At 40.2% G+C, this 14,288-nt stretch overlaps 1 protein-coding gene across 4 annotated transcripts in view; it reads right to left on the reverse strand.

Annotated features, from left to right (window-relative positions):
* The window catches only part of HIPK1 (homeodomain interacting protein kinase 1), a 51,909-nt gene that overhangs the window by 34,222 nt on the left and 3,399 nt on the right, over positions 1–14,288 (reverse strand). For all 4 annotated transcript variants that reach the window (XM_043460170.1, XM_043460162.1, XM_043460169.1 and 1 more), the window contains one exon: positions 6,055–7,132. In XM_043460170.1, the coding sequence (XP_043316105.1) occupies positions 6,055–7,130 (1,076 nt within the window). In that variant the 5' untranslated portion in view covers positions 7,131–7,132. The remainder of the gene's footprint in view (positions 1–6,054; positions 7,133–14,288) is intronic.

A 14,288-nucleotide genomic window follows, 5' to 3' on the forward strand; every position in this document is an offset into this window, starting at 1 on the left:
AGAACAAATGCTAAACAGGCTCTAACTGCTGTAACCAGGTGGTAGAAATAGCAATCTTCGGCTTCTGATTTCCCAACTTCAAACTCCTATAAATTGAAAAATTCCACCTAAATCATAAAGCTCTGTTTCACTGGAACCCAGAGCAAGCTGAAGGTGGGGTAACTTAAGAGCACAAATCATTCTCTGCTCATTTTCAAGAACACTCTTGTTTCATCCCACCCATCTCAGAGGCATCAAATCAAATAAGAGATGTTATATAAAGTCTAACTTCCTGCATCTGTAGCTTAGGTGTAACTGTGGTTTCAGTGTCAAACGAAATTGGATTGCTTTTTGTCTAGGATAAACTAACGATTATACACTGGAAGTGAGAAAAAGGTTTAAGGGACTAGATCTGATAGACAGACTGCCTGATGAACTATGGATGGAGGTTCGTGACATTGTACAGGAGACAGGGAGCAAGACCATCCCCAAGAGAAAGAAATGCAAAAAAAGCAAAATGGCTGTCTGAGGAGGCCTTACAAATAGCTGTGAAAAGAAGAGAAGCGAAAGGCAAAGGAGAAAAGGAAAGATATTCCCATTTGAGTGCAGAGTTCCAAAGAATAGCAAGGAGAGATAAGAAAGCCTTCCTCAGTGATCAGTGCAAAGAAATAGAGGAAAACAACAGAATGGGAAAGACTAGAGATCTCTTCAAGAAAAGTAGAGATACCAATGGAACATTTCACGCAAAGATGGGCTCAATAAAGGACAGAAATGGTATGGACCTAACAGAAGCAGAAGATATTGAGAGGTGGCAAGAATACACAGAAGAACTGTACAGAAAAGATCTTCACGGTCCAGATAATCACGATGGTGTGATCACTCACCTAGAGCCAGACCTCCTAGAATGTGAAGTCAAGTGGGCCTTAGGAAGCATCACTACGAAAAAAGCTAGTGGAGGTGATGGAATTCCAGCTAAGCTATTTCACATCCTGAAAGATGATGCTGTGAATGTGCTGCACTAAATACGAGAGCAAATTTGGAAAACTCAGCAGTGGCCATGGGACTGGAAAAGGTCAGTTTTCAATCAAATCCCAAAGAAAGGCAGTGCCAAAGAATGCTCAAACTACAACACAACTGCACTCATCTCACACGCTAGTAAGGTAATGCTAAAAATTCTCCAAGCCAGGATTCAGCAACACATGAACCATGAACTTCCAGATGTTCAAGCTGGTTTTAGAAAAGGCAGAGGAACCAGAGATCAAATGCCAACATCCAATGGATCACTGAAAATGCAAGAGAGTTCCAGAAAAACATTTATTTCTGCTTTATTGACTATACCAAAGCCTTTGACTGTGTGGATCACAATAAACTGTGGGAAATTCTGAAAGAGATGGGAATACCAGACCACCTGACCTGCCTCTTGAAAAACATGTATGCAGGTCAGGAAGCAACAGTTAGAACTGGACATGGAACAACAGCCTGGTTCCAAACAGGAAAAGGAGTACGTCAAGGCTGTATATTGTCACCCTGCTTATTTAACTTATATGCAGAGTACATCGTGAGAAACGCTGGGCTGGAAGAAGCACAAGCTGCAATCAAGAATGCCGGGAGAAATATCAGTAACCTCAGATATGCAGATACCACCACCCTTATGGCAGAAAGTGAAGAACTAAAGAGCCTCTCGATGAAAGTGAAAGAGGAGAGTGAAAAAGCTGGCTTAAATCTCAACATTCAGAAAACTAAAATCATGGCATCTGGTCCCATCACTTCATGGCAAATAGAGAAACAGTGGAAAGAGTGGCAGACTTTATTTTTTGGGGCTCCAAAATCACTGCAAATGGTGACTGCAGCCATGAAATTAAAAGACGCTTACTCCTTGGAAGGAAAGTTATGACCAACATAGACAGGATATTAAAAAGCAGAGACATTACTTTGCCAACAAAGGTCCTTCTAGTCAAGGATATGGTTTTTCCAATAGTCATGTTCGGATGTGAGAGTTGGACTATAAAGAAAGCTGAGCGCCATAGAATGGATGCTTTTGAACTGTGGTGTTGGAGAAGACTCTTGAGAGTCCCTTGAACTGCAAGGAGATCAATCCAGTTCTCCTAAAGGAAATCAGTCCTGATTATTCACTGGAAGGACTGATGTTGAAGCTGAAACTCCCAATACTTTGGCCACCTGATGCAAAGAGCTGACTCATTGGAAAAGACCCTGATGCTGGGAAAGATTGAAGGTGTGAGGAGAAGGCGATGACAGAGGATGAGATGGCTGAATGGCATGGTTTGAGTAAACTCCAGCAGCTGGTGATGGATAAGGAGGCCTGGCGTGCTGCAGTCCATGGGGTCGCAGGGAGTCAGACACGACTCAGCTGAACTGAACTGAAACTGAAAATATGCTTTCCTTATCTAGACCTTGTCCTTCCATACATAATAAAGTGATCTCAGCTTTAAATAAAGGCCAGCTGGCCTGTTCAAAATGGAAAAGCATTGAGCTGTAAGTATGGCAAACCTTTGTGTCTAAAACCCAAGCCCCAAAGACAGCAACTTTCCTTGGAATTAATCTACATTTACATTTACAGTGGGTTAGGAAATAAAAGTATTTTCATCCAGCCACGCCTATGGCCAACAGAAACAGCACGGTGGCAAAAACTTATGTCAACTGATAGTATTCTGGCACGTTATCAGCAAGATGAAGCAATGTAAACTAAAAGGGAGGGAAGGGGAAGACTGGCTCTGAAGCCAGAATGCTCCACTAGTCAAAAGGATTACAGAGAAGTTTTCTGAAAAGACAAGAGGGTGAGGATTTAGTGGACTCTAATAAAGCAAAAATGCAACATGAAGAGGACCACTGTGGATAAAATTAATGATAAAAAAGAAATGCCTGAGCTGCTATTCCCCTTGCCTTAGGCCCACCATCAAGTATTACTGTGATATAGCTTTTAAAACTATAAAAAGAAAAGATAAAAACAGACAAGGGTGGGCTGGAAGACAATGTTGTTGAGATATCGGTACTATACAAGATGATTTGCAGATTCAGTGTGATCCCTATCAAATACCAAGGAGTCTTTTTCAGAAACAGAAAAATCTATCCTAAAATTCATACAGAATTTCAGGAGACTCCAGATAGCCAAAACAATCTTGAAAGAAAATAAAACCAGAGGTCTCATACTTTCTGATTTCAAAACTTATTACAAAGCTACAAGTAATCAAAAAAGCATGGTACTGGCATAAAGACAGACATTTAGAACAATGGAACAGAATAGACAGCCCAGAATTAAACCCTCATATTTATGGTCAGAGGATTTTGACAAGAGTGTCAAGACCATTCAATGGAGAAAGGACAGTCTTTTCAGCAAATGGTGCTGGAAAAACTGAATAATCACATGCAAAAGAATAAAACTGGACCCATACTTTATACCATACAAAAATTAACCCAAAATGGATCAAAACCCTAACTATAAGAGCTAAAGCTATTCAAAGAAAACACAGGGGAAAAGCTTCATGACATTGGCTTGGCAATGATTTTCTGGTTATGATACCAAAAGTACAAAGCAACAGCAACAAAAAAGACAAAATTCATCAAAATTAAAACTTTTGTGCAAATGACACTATCAAAAGAGTGAAAAGGAAACCCCACTGACTGGGAAAAAATGTTTGCAAATCATGTATCTGACCAGGGATTAATACCCAGAGTATATAAAGAACTCTTACAACTCAACAACAACAAAAACCAAACAATCCAATTCAAAAATGGACAAAGGACTTATCCAAAGAAGATGGCCCAAAAGCACATGAAATGATGTTCATCATCACTAATTATTAGGGAAATGCAAATCAAAACTACATGAGATATCATTTCACATACATAAGGATGGCTATTATCCAAAAAAAAAGCGGGAGAAAGAAAATAACAAGTGTTGGTATGTGGAGAAATTGGAACCCCATGCACAGCTGGTGGGAATAAAAAATCATTCAGTGGCTGAGGAAAACAGTTTGGTGGTTCCTCAGAAGGTTAAGTAATTACCAATATGAACCAGCAACTCTAATTCTAGTTTTATACCCCCAAAAAAGTGAAAACAGGGACTCAAATACTTGAATGCCAATGTTCATTACACCATTACTCCCAATAGCCAAAAATGTAGAAACAATCCAAGTGTTCATCAACAGATGAAAGATAAATAAAATGTGGTATATACATGCAATGAAATATTCAGTCCTGAAAAGGAATGAAATTCTGATACATGCTACAGAATTTCAGAGATTAACCTTGAAGACATTATGCTAAGTGAAGTAAGTCAGACCCAAAGGACAAATACTATATGATTCCACTTATCTGCAATATTTAGAACAGGCAAATTCACAGGCAGAAAATCAAACAGGGTAAGGGGTGGCAGCTGTAGGATAGAGTAGTTACTACTTAACGGTTACAGAGTTCCCGTAACTCTGTGGAGGGACTTCCCTGGTGGTCCAGCGGTTAAGAATCTGGCTGCTAATGCAGTGGACATGGGTTCCATCCCTGGTAGGGGAACTAAGATTCTGTGTGTGTGTTTGTGTGTGCGCGAGCGTGAGCTCAGCTGCTCAGTCATGTCCAACTCTTTGTGACCCCACTGACTGTAGCTCGCCAGGCTCCTCTGTTCATGGAATTCACCAGGCAAGAATACTGGAGTGGGTTGCCATTCCCTTCTCCAGGGGATCTTCCGAACCTAGGGATCAAACCCAAGCCTCCTGTATTGCAGGCAGATTCTTTACCGTCTGAGTACAGTACAGATCACACATACCTTGGGGCAACTCAGCCCAGGTGCCACAACTAATGAACCCGCACACCGCAACTAGAGAAAAGTCCGAGCCACAATGAAGAGCCCACCTGCCACTATGAAGATCCAGCAGAGCCAGAAAACAAAATTCAGAAACAGACAGTGGTGAAGGCCATAGGGCACTGTGAAGGTACTGCGTAACACTGAATGGTACGTGTCAAAGAGGCAAGCTTCATGTTCAGTAGGTTTTACCACAATTAGAAAAACAAAAAATATATAGATGGCATATATTCTGAATCCCTGCACAGGTTAAAATATCCTTGTATTTTTTTCACACATAAAATAAAATTCTTAGTTCAGAATTTCTATTCCCTCAAACTTTATTAGCCAAACATAAAACTTGACAAAAGTTATTTTGGTGGTTACCTTTTTTACTGTTTCACTTCTTGATTGGGTGTGTGTACAATCTGTGTTTAATGCATGACCATTAAAATAAATATCAGATTCCCTAAAATTAATAACTAGACAGACAAATGAGGTACTGAGAAATAAAAGTTCATATAAAGATTTTCTCTTCTTTCTTTCAGTAATGCTCCTTGATTATAGTACAGACAAAATTCTATATACTAGCATTTAAGTTCTGTTCCAATAATTACTATGTATTGAAAAGGTAGCTTTATTAGAAGTATCAATATGGAAATATAAATCACTAAAGTATAAGGTGCTTGGGTCAAGGCCATTTTAGGATAACCAAATGAGTTCATATGCAAATAAGTTCAAAGACCTATGGAGAATATTAAAACAAGAAGAGATCTTAGCAATCATCTAATCCAATTCTATTATGCAAGAGAGAAAACGTAAAATAATAAAATGATGCTACAGTTAAAACTTGGAATTTAAAAAAAAAAAAAAAAACTTGGAATTATTCCAAGGCATCTCACCTGCCAAGACTGGAACCTGGAAAAAATAGCAGCATATGCCCAAATTCATCACAATTAAGTAAATATCTTATATATTTAAAGACACTTTAAAAAGGAAAGATTATGTATAAAGGTAGCAAAGAAGGAACCAGATGCTAGAATAATTCAACTAAGAACAAATTTCAGAATCAGACTGAATTAATTTTTCTAGAGTTAAAATTTCAGAAATAAAATAATGTTACATACAGGAATGCCACATACAGGGAATAAACTGAAATATATTACCCTATTCTTTGCTGAAATCCGTAAATAATTCATTGTTATACGTAGCCCTTTGTAGTACATGCTAAATATAAAGACAGATCTCTAGTTTAAGACACGTTTTTTAGCTTTGCCACTTGCCTGTAGTAACGTGACTGTAAGTAGGTTGAGCACACAGCTTTGGAAACGTGACTAGCAGAACCAAAGTCAATGACCTTCACTCGGTAGGGCTGGCGCACTGGATCAACCAGCATTATGTTTTCAGGCTTAAGATCAGCATGAATTAGACCAAGGCTCTTGAGCTTCATCAGGGCGGTGGCCACCTGCTGCAAGATTGGCCTGATGTACTTGAGTGGCAGTGGACTAAACTTGTTCTGCTTTAGAAAATCATATAAGTTCTGCTCCAGCATCTCGAACACAAGGCAGGTATGATTCTTATGCTGAAAGCACTCATAAGAACGGACAAAATTATACTCATCAGCATTTTCACTGCTTAGGCGGGAAAGGATGCTCACTTCAATCTGTCCCTGTCTGGCATAGGAGGGGTGATTCTTCAAGATTTTAATAGCCACAATTTCCTTGGTGCTCCGCTTCCAGCACTTAGCCACCTGTCCAAATGTTCCCCGGCCTAGGAACTCCAAGACTTCATAGCTGTTTGTCATAGAGCAAAGGATCTCATGTTGGACCAGCTGGTAATCCCCTTCTCCGCTGGAACTGCTACTCTTCGTGGTGACAGTGGTGGTCGTGGCAGCAGCACCCACCACAGTCCTGTTTTGCAGCATGAGAGGGGGATGTTCTTCTATGATTTGCACGCTACCGTTGCTGTCAACTTCCTCACTTTTTCTTTTCAATCCACATTTTTGATATGGCTCAAGCAAAGAAACGTTGCTTCTGTGAGTCAGGGTCTGGCTGCTTTGGAAGGTTGATGTAGCAGCACTGGCCGAGCTGTCAGCAGCTGTTACAACAATATGCTCCACTGCAGGAGCTGGGAGGAGGAGGCCCTGGTCGTAAGCAGGGATGTTGAAATTTGCTACCTGGTGAGAGGAGTTGGCTTGCCCTTGTGTGGCTGGGAGGGTTTTGCTGTGGGTATAATATTTGTCGTTGCTGCTCTGTCCAGAAACATCCCAGCCAGAGGGCTCTATTTTCAGTTTCTTCGCACTGCAGAAGGCACTCGACGACACTGATGGGGGGGAAAACACCTGCAGCTGTGATGCCATACCTACATTGAGAAAGAGAAAGAGGAGTTAAGCCCTTAATTTTACACAACTCCTCACTTAGTACAGTAGAAAATTTTCAGTTCAAAAAAAACACAAGTAAAGGTGTATCTGGCTGACTTTTTATTTTATACATTTTCCAAAACTTGTTGCCCGTTAAAGAAGGATAAACTTTTTGGTCTAATTACACATCCTGAATCACTCTTTGAGACTCAGCAATAATAGGAATGAATAGTATGAACATCTATGATGGTTTATAAAATAAAAACAACATCAATAATAATGCCTTAGATGACTGATCATCTATTATGTACCAAGAGGTAGTCTAAGCACTTCAAACACATTAATTCTCACCACAACCTTTTGAAAAAGATACTATCCTTACTTCCACTCTACAGATGAGGAAACTGAGGCAGGGAGTGGTTAAAATAATTTGTCCCAAATAAGACAGCTCTTAAGTGGCAGGACTAGAATTCAAAACCAAGTTCTTTGGCCTCAGAGTTTATTCCACAGTTCTGTCTTCATTCCTGTCCTAATTAGCTTTTAATCAATTACTTAAATTTAGACATAGCTGGTATATAATATGTAACTATAAAAGTCATAGATGTATCAAGTTTGGGCAGGATACTCAACATTGCTAAGAAACAGGTCCAAAAGGATCACCAAGAACAGAAACCATAAAGTAAACCTAGCCGATGACATTTTAACACAAATACAGACTTCCTACTTAGGTTTGAAATCTGGCTAGCACAAAACACAAGGATAAGAGATACAAGGTTAAGCAGAAGCATATATGAAAAACACACTTTTGTTAGCAAGAGAAACCCTATGTAATAATGTTCCTCTCTCCTCAAAAGAAAATTCAATCTTAAACTACGTTCACAGGAAAAGTAGTGTCCAGAATGTGGCAGACAATAGCTCTGTCCACTGCACTGCAAAAGGACCACTGATAAACTGACCAGAAGAAAGTAACCAGGATGAGGTGAAACCTAGACAGGATCTTCTGAAGAACCTTGGGGAAATCATCCTTAGAAAAATATGGGGAAAGGCAATAAGAATTGCCCACTTTATTATAGACACCTTGAGCTCAATAAGCCCAAAGACTAATTACAAATTTGGACTAATTTGGACTTTAAAGTCCAAACTTGGCACTGTGGTAAAGAATCTGCCTGCTAATGCAGGAGACGTGAGATGTGGGTTCCACCCCTGGGTCGGGAAGATTCCCTGGAGGAGAGCATGGCAACCCATTCTAGTATTCTTGCCTGGAAAATTCCATGGACAGAAGAGCCTGGCAGACTACAGTCCGTAGGCTGCAAAGAGTCAGACACAACTGAGCACAAATGTCCGAACAGTTGACTTAGCATACAAGCCATTTCATATTTATCTTCTCCCTTCTCAATTATATAACCCTCAAATGCCTTAGGGCTCATACTAATCCTCCTTCTCTTGCTTCCCTCTTTTTACTACTTCCCAACATTATTTATGTTTCTCTATTTGTAAATTTTCTCTCTCTAACCCAGACTCCTCTCTTCAACTCCAAGTCTTTATTTCACACTTCAATTTGGATACCTTAGAGACATCTCAATTCAACATGTCCAAAATTCAACTTTTAAGATGCCCACACTCAGTTTTTTACTTCAATTGAGAGACACTACCACACATCCAATATCTCAAGCAGAAAAGGTGGCAATGAGTCTCTGTTTCCTGATCTACAAAATGGTGACAGCAATACCTACATTACGGGGCTCTTCTGAGAATTAAATGATTTAGCACAGAGGACAGGCTTAGTGTGTAGAACTCATTTAATATTATTATCCTGATTCATTCCCCTCCCTTAATCCCCATGTCTAATCTATAACCAAATCTCATCACTCCACCTCCTAAGTGAAGTGAAGTCGCTCAGTCCTGTCCGACTCTGCGAACCCATGAACTGTAGCCTACAAGGCTCCTCTGTCCGTGGAATTTTCCAGGCAAGAATACTGGAGTGGGTTGCCATTTCATTCTCCAGGGGATCTTCTCGACCCAGGTTTCCCACACTGCAGGCAGACGCTTTACCGTCTGAGCCACCAGGGAAGCCACCAGGATTCCACCTCCTAAGCATGTTTCAAATCAGCCATTTTTCTCTACCCTTATTGGAACCTTTGTAGTGCAAACTGCCAGGAGACTCCAAACTCATCTTGAATGCACTCAGGGAATCTTTGTTTTTAAACCATGTAGACTGGAGGACTACTCTTTCTTAACCATCACCCTCCTTCCCCCTCCAGGTTCTTTCACTGCTTTAGATAAAGTTAAAATCCTCAACCTGTCTTAAGAAAGCTCCTCCCAACTCTGGCTGCGGTCTTACAAAATCCCCTCACTTCAATTCCTCCACCACTCCAGCCATGCTGCCCTTCTGGCAGTTTTTGGGAGGCTCTCTAGTATGCTGGGAGACTTTCTGTTAGGAAAACTGTTTCTTCTCTCTCACAAACTCCGTCACCACTGCATTCCCACACCACGCTGTTCCTACCTTATAACACTAAATTATTTATTTACAATGTTATATTCCCAGGTACTGTCAAAGTTACATGAGCGCAGGTACTGTATCTGTCCTGCTCTTTTGCTTATGTCACCAGAATGTGCCACACACACTGGCGATACACAGACACTCGGTATCTGCTGGTTGATTTGACCACTGCCAGCCAACCTCATTTCTACTCCCTACTGCTGGTGCTAAACTCCAGGATACTCAAATGCTTGTTTTGTTTTGGCTTTTCGACAGCCCTCTCTTTTAGCTGTGCTGTCCTTGAGATAATGGGGGAAGTCTCCCCTCTAGTATAGACCATAACTTTATTAGTCATAAGAGAACACACACACACACACCTAGAAAGGGAGGGAACACGGCAAAGGGACGTCACAGAACATAAAAAAGCAAAGTATGTGTTTCTTCGTGCCTGAATGTAGCTAAAAACCATCTGCGCTGGACCAAATAGCTGAAAGGAAGAGCCCTCAATCTTCAATTTCTAAAATGCTGTCTGGATTTACTTTGAACAAGAGTTTTCATAATTTATATGAACCTTGAAGAGAAAAGAAGTGTAAACTAAAAGAACATTATTGCAATTTAACTCCTAGGTTACAAATTCACAAATCATCTTGTTCCACCTATATCACTGACATAATACCAAACTATAACAAAACTGACATAATACCAAACTATGATAAAATGAAAACTGAAATCAAGTGGTGCCTTTACAAAACTTACCTATTAATATATGAAAAAATAACATCATGAAATCAAACATCTTTGAAATTGATTTCCACCATATATTTGCTAAATCTTTTAACAATCTATCAAAAAACATAAGCATAACCTTCTTATACCTAAAAGTGAAAAAGTGAAAGTGAAGTCTCTTAGTCTTAGCGACCCCATGGACTGTAGCCTATCAGGCTCGTCTGTCCATGGGATTTTCCAGGCAAGGGTACTGGAGTGGGTTGCCATTTCCTTCTCCAGGGGATCTTCCCCCAACCAGGGGTTGAACCCGGGTCTCCTGCATTGCAGGCAGATGCTTTACCAACTGAGCCACCTGGGAAGCTTCTTGTAACTAAGAGTATTGTAAAACTATCTGAATACAAAATTTGCAGTTTGTAGCAATGTTAGGAATATGGAGGTTTAAAGTAATAATACTGAAAAGAATTCATGAAATATAACAAATTTTTTAAGTATGGTCATAACTAGACACTTTGTAAAAATATTCTATTTACCAGAGCAATGTAATGACAACTTGTCACCCAATGAACTAAATAACAGATACTGATGGCTTCAAATTCACACTGAGCATTGCAAAAAGTACAAGTTCTAAGAAACTGTTCTGAAAGTTTAAGTATATAAATGAATATAATTCTTATCCAGTAAGACAAATTTAAATCCACCCATAGGGAAACAACAACCCACAATTTCAGTGGCTTTCCCCCTCCCCCCACCCCCAGCAAGGGTATGTGATATTGCAGTCACCAGTTTGCCACCAGAACTCTTATAGTGTGGGTGACATTCATCCTGACCTCAACTAGCACCATGTGGGGGAAAAAACCCAGAATCAAAACTGCCTAGAAAAATCTACACTCTTACATTACAATTTGAAACTCAGCTAAAAACAGCCATCTCTAGACACAAAATACTATGTCCCACAAAATTTGCTTTGTCAAATGGGGAGACACTTTTCTTCCTAGGTTGAGACTTCCCAAGCAAAACTATGCAACAGAATTAACATCTGTGGAAAATTTACTATGTATCACACTCTGTTGAGCATATTATACATATTTTCAATTCACATGAGAACTGCTCCCAATAAATTAAAAGCTAACTTCCTGAAAATGTTGCACCTCTTGACTCCAGCAGTAAACTAGTCTTTGCATTTCAAACCTGATTTTCCAAGGATTTAACTATCTAAATATAATGACAAACTTGCCACTGAATTAATCCCAAACCAGAACTGGAAGCCAAAAGGCTACCGGTACTTGTATGTATTACTAAAAAGAGAACTGAGTCTTGCTAGGATCCAAGGCCTTTCACTTTTCACTTTCATGCACTGGAGAAGGAAATGGCAACCCACTCCAGTGTTCTTGCCTGGAGAATCCCAGGGATGAGGGGAGCCTGGTGGGCTGCCATCTATGGGGTCACACAGAGTCGGACACGACTGAAGTGACTTAGCAGCAGCAGCAGGATCCAATGCTATCAAAAACAGTCAAATTAACAGCTTCCCCACTCCCTCCCATGGGCACATCTATCTGACAGTATTAACAGGGTGCCCCACCTTAGGGGCAGGATTCCCTGGGGGCTTAGTGGTACAGAATTGCCTGCCAGTGCAGGAGACACAGGTTCACTCCCTGGGTGGGGAAGACCCCTTGGAGAAGGAAATGGCAACTCACTCCAGTATTCCTGCCTGGAAAATCCCATGGACAGAGGAGCTTGGCGGGCTGCAGACCATGCATGGGGTCACAGAAGAGCTGGACATGACTTAGCAACTAAGCAACAACCACTACCATCCTACACTACAGGCAGATAAGTGAAAAGTGACAGTGTTAGTTGCTCAGTTGTGTCAGACTTTGCGACTTCATCTTCTGCAGCCTGCCAGGCTCCTCTATCCACGGAATTCTCCAAGCAAGGATTCTCCAGTGGGTTGCCATTTCCTTCCCCAGGGGATCTTCCTGACCCAGGGATCGAACCCCAGTCTCGTGCATTGCTGGCAGACTCTTTACCCACTGAGCCACCAGGAAAGCCCACCGGTAGATAATCTTACCATATGAATTCAGATATTATAATTGTGAATGAAACTGCTGGGTATGACAATCAAAGTACCCACTGGTCAACATTTTGCCTTAGTCTTCAGTGACTTCCTTCTTCTCCCTGAGACACCAATAATAAATTCCCAACACTTTTACTTGGTGTCACCTTTGTCTTTTTGATACAATTTAACAACTGGTTACCTCAGTAACTGTAAAATCAGAACTACATGCTGATTTCTTCCTCTAGAACTTGTCCTCAGCTGCCATGTACACAGAGGTACATATTCTCCAGTACACTGATACAGAAAGAGTATTCAGTGGGTAAATAAGAATACACATTCTGTTTTAAAAAAAAAAAAAAAAGGTAAGACTGGGAAGAAAACTCTTCCACTGGAACACCAGATATCTCTCACTCCCCCACTACTGTACAATCCTGCACTGCTTACTTCAACTGCCTAACCTGTCTCCCCAAATGGTACTCTCTGGCCTTCTTTTTAAGCTCCCTTCTCCAATTCATTCTTCACCTTACAATCGAAGCTTTTACAAATGCATATCTATCTGCCATTTAAAATTTTAGAATAAAGTCCAAAACCTCTAATTTGGATTGTCAGGCTTTGTAAGTTCTGGACCCTGACTATTTTGTAGCCTCATGTCACCGACTCTCTCCCACAGCACTCCCTTTCCCAGTAGTTCTAAATATCTCCGGGTCTAAAGCATACCTTGACTTCTCCTGCCTCAGTTCCTTCACATATAACATTCTCTCTCTACACTTCATTCTACCCTCTTAGTGAGCCTTCTCTGAACTACCACTTATCCTTTCAGCCTCTACTTAAAGCTCACGTTTTCAGTGTGGCACAAGACTGTTAGTCTGGATTATAGTTTAGTCTCTCCTCCATCCCACACACAAAGTCAGACTCCATTTACCAGTCCCTCTCTCCAACACAAAGTGATAACGAGCCTTTAGCGTTCTCTTCCTCTTCCACCAGGAGGAACCCATGAAGTTTCTGCCATGAGACAACACTCGAGGGAGGGCAGAGCAGCAAGATGGAAAGAACACGGGTACCTGAATGATCACATAGAGCAGAGTCCCCTGTCCATCAAAAAGTAGCAGAAGAAGGACCCAAAAAGGAAAACAAGGGCCAGAACACATACTGACTTGTGGGCCACTCTGGATTTTTATTCTAACTATTTGAAATTATTTATTTAAAAGTTAACTTCTTTTTTTTTTTTTTTTTATTTTTTTTTAAAAAGTACGATTTTATTATTTTATAGTTATGTATCCCTTCAAAATATACTGTAGTCACATGATTAAATCTTATACATCAATGAAAATGAATGACAACTATATATAACATAATGAATCTTAGAAATATAACAAAGAGTGAAAAAAATAAAATCCCCATAGGCTCCTATACAGTCTGATACCACTTTCATAAAGCTCAAAAAGAAACAAAACTAAAAATGTCATTTCAGGGTGAGATAACTTCTATGGAGAAAGGAATGGCAACCCACTCCAGTATTCTTGCCTGGGAAGTCCCATGGACAGAGGAGCCTGGTGGGATATGTAAATATACATTGTTTGTAAGTATAAAAAATAAATAAATAAATCAAAGTTAACTTCTAAAAAAAAAAGTTGACTTCCCTTCTGAACTGCAAGTTCTAAGAGGGCAATTGTCAATAGCAGAGTATCTTCTTCCTTTGTATCACCAGCATCAATCACAATGGATGGAATACAGCACGTGTCAAATGTTTGATAGAATGACTATAAAGAGACCACATTATTTCTCCATATATAAAAGGATCTCAGAAGTCATTCTCACTAAATTAGAGAAATACACGTGATAAAAATTACAGCCTCTTGTCTACAAGAGAATACTTTTCTAAGTATAGTAATACAGAAGA

Source organism: Cervus canadensis, chromosome 2 (assembly GCF_019320065.1).
Source record: "Cervus canadensis isolate Bull #8, Minnesota chromosome 2, ASM1932006v1, whole genome shotgun sequence".
In the NCBI taxonomy this organism is placed as follows: Eukaryota; Metazoa; Chordata; class Mammalia; order Artiodactyla; family Cervidae; genus Cervus; species Cervus canadensis.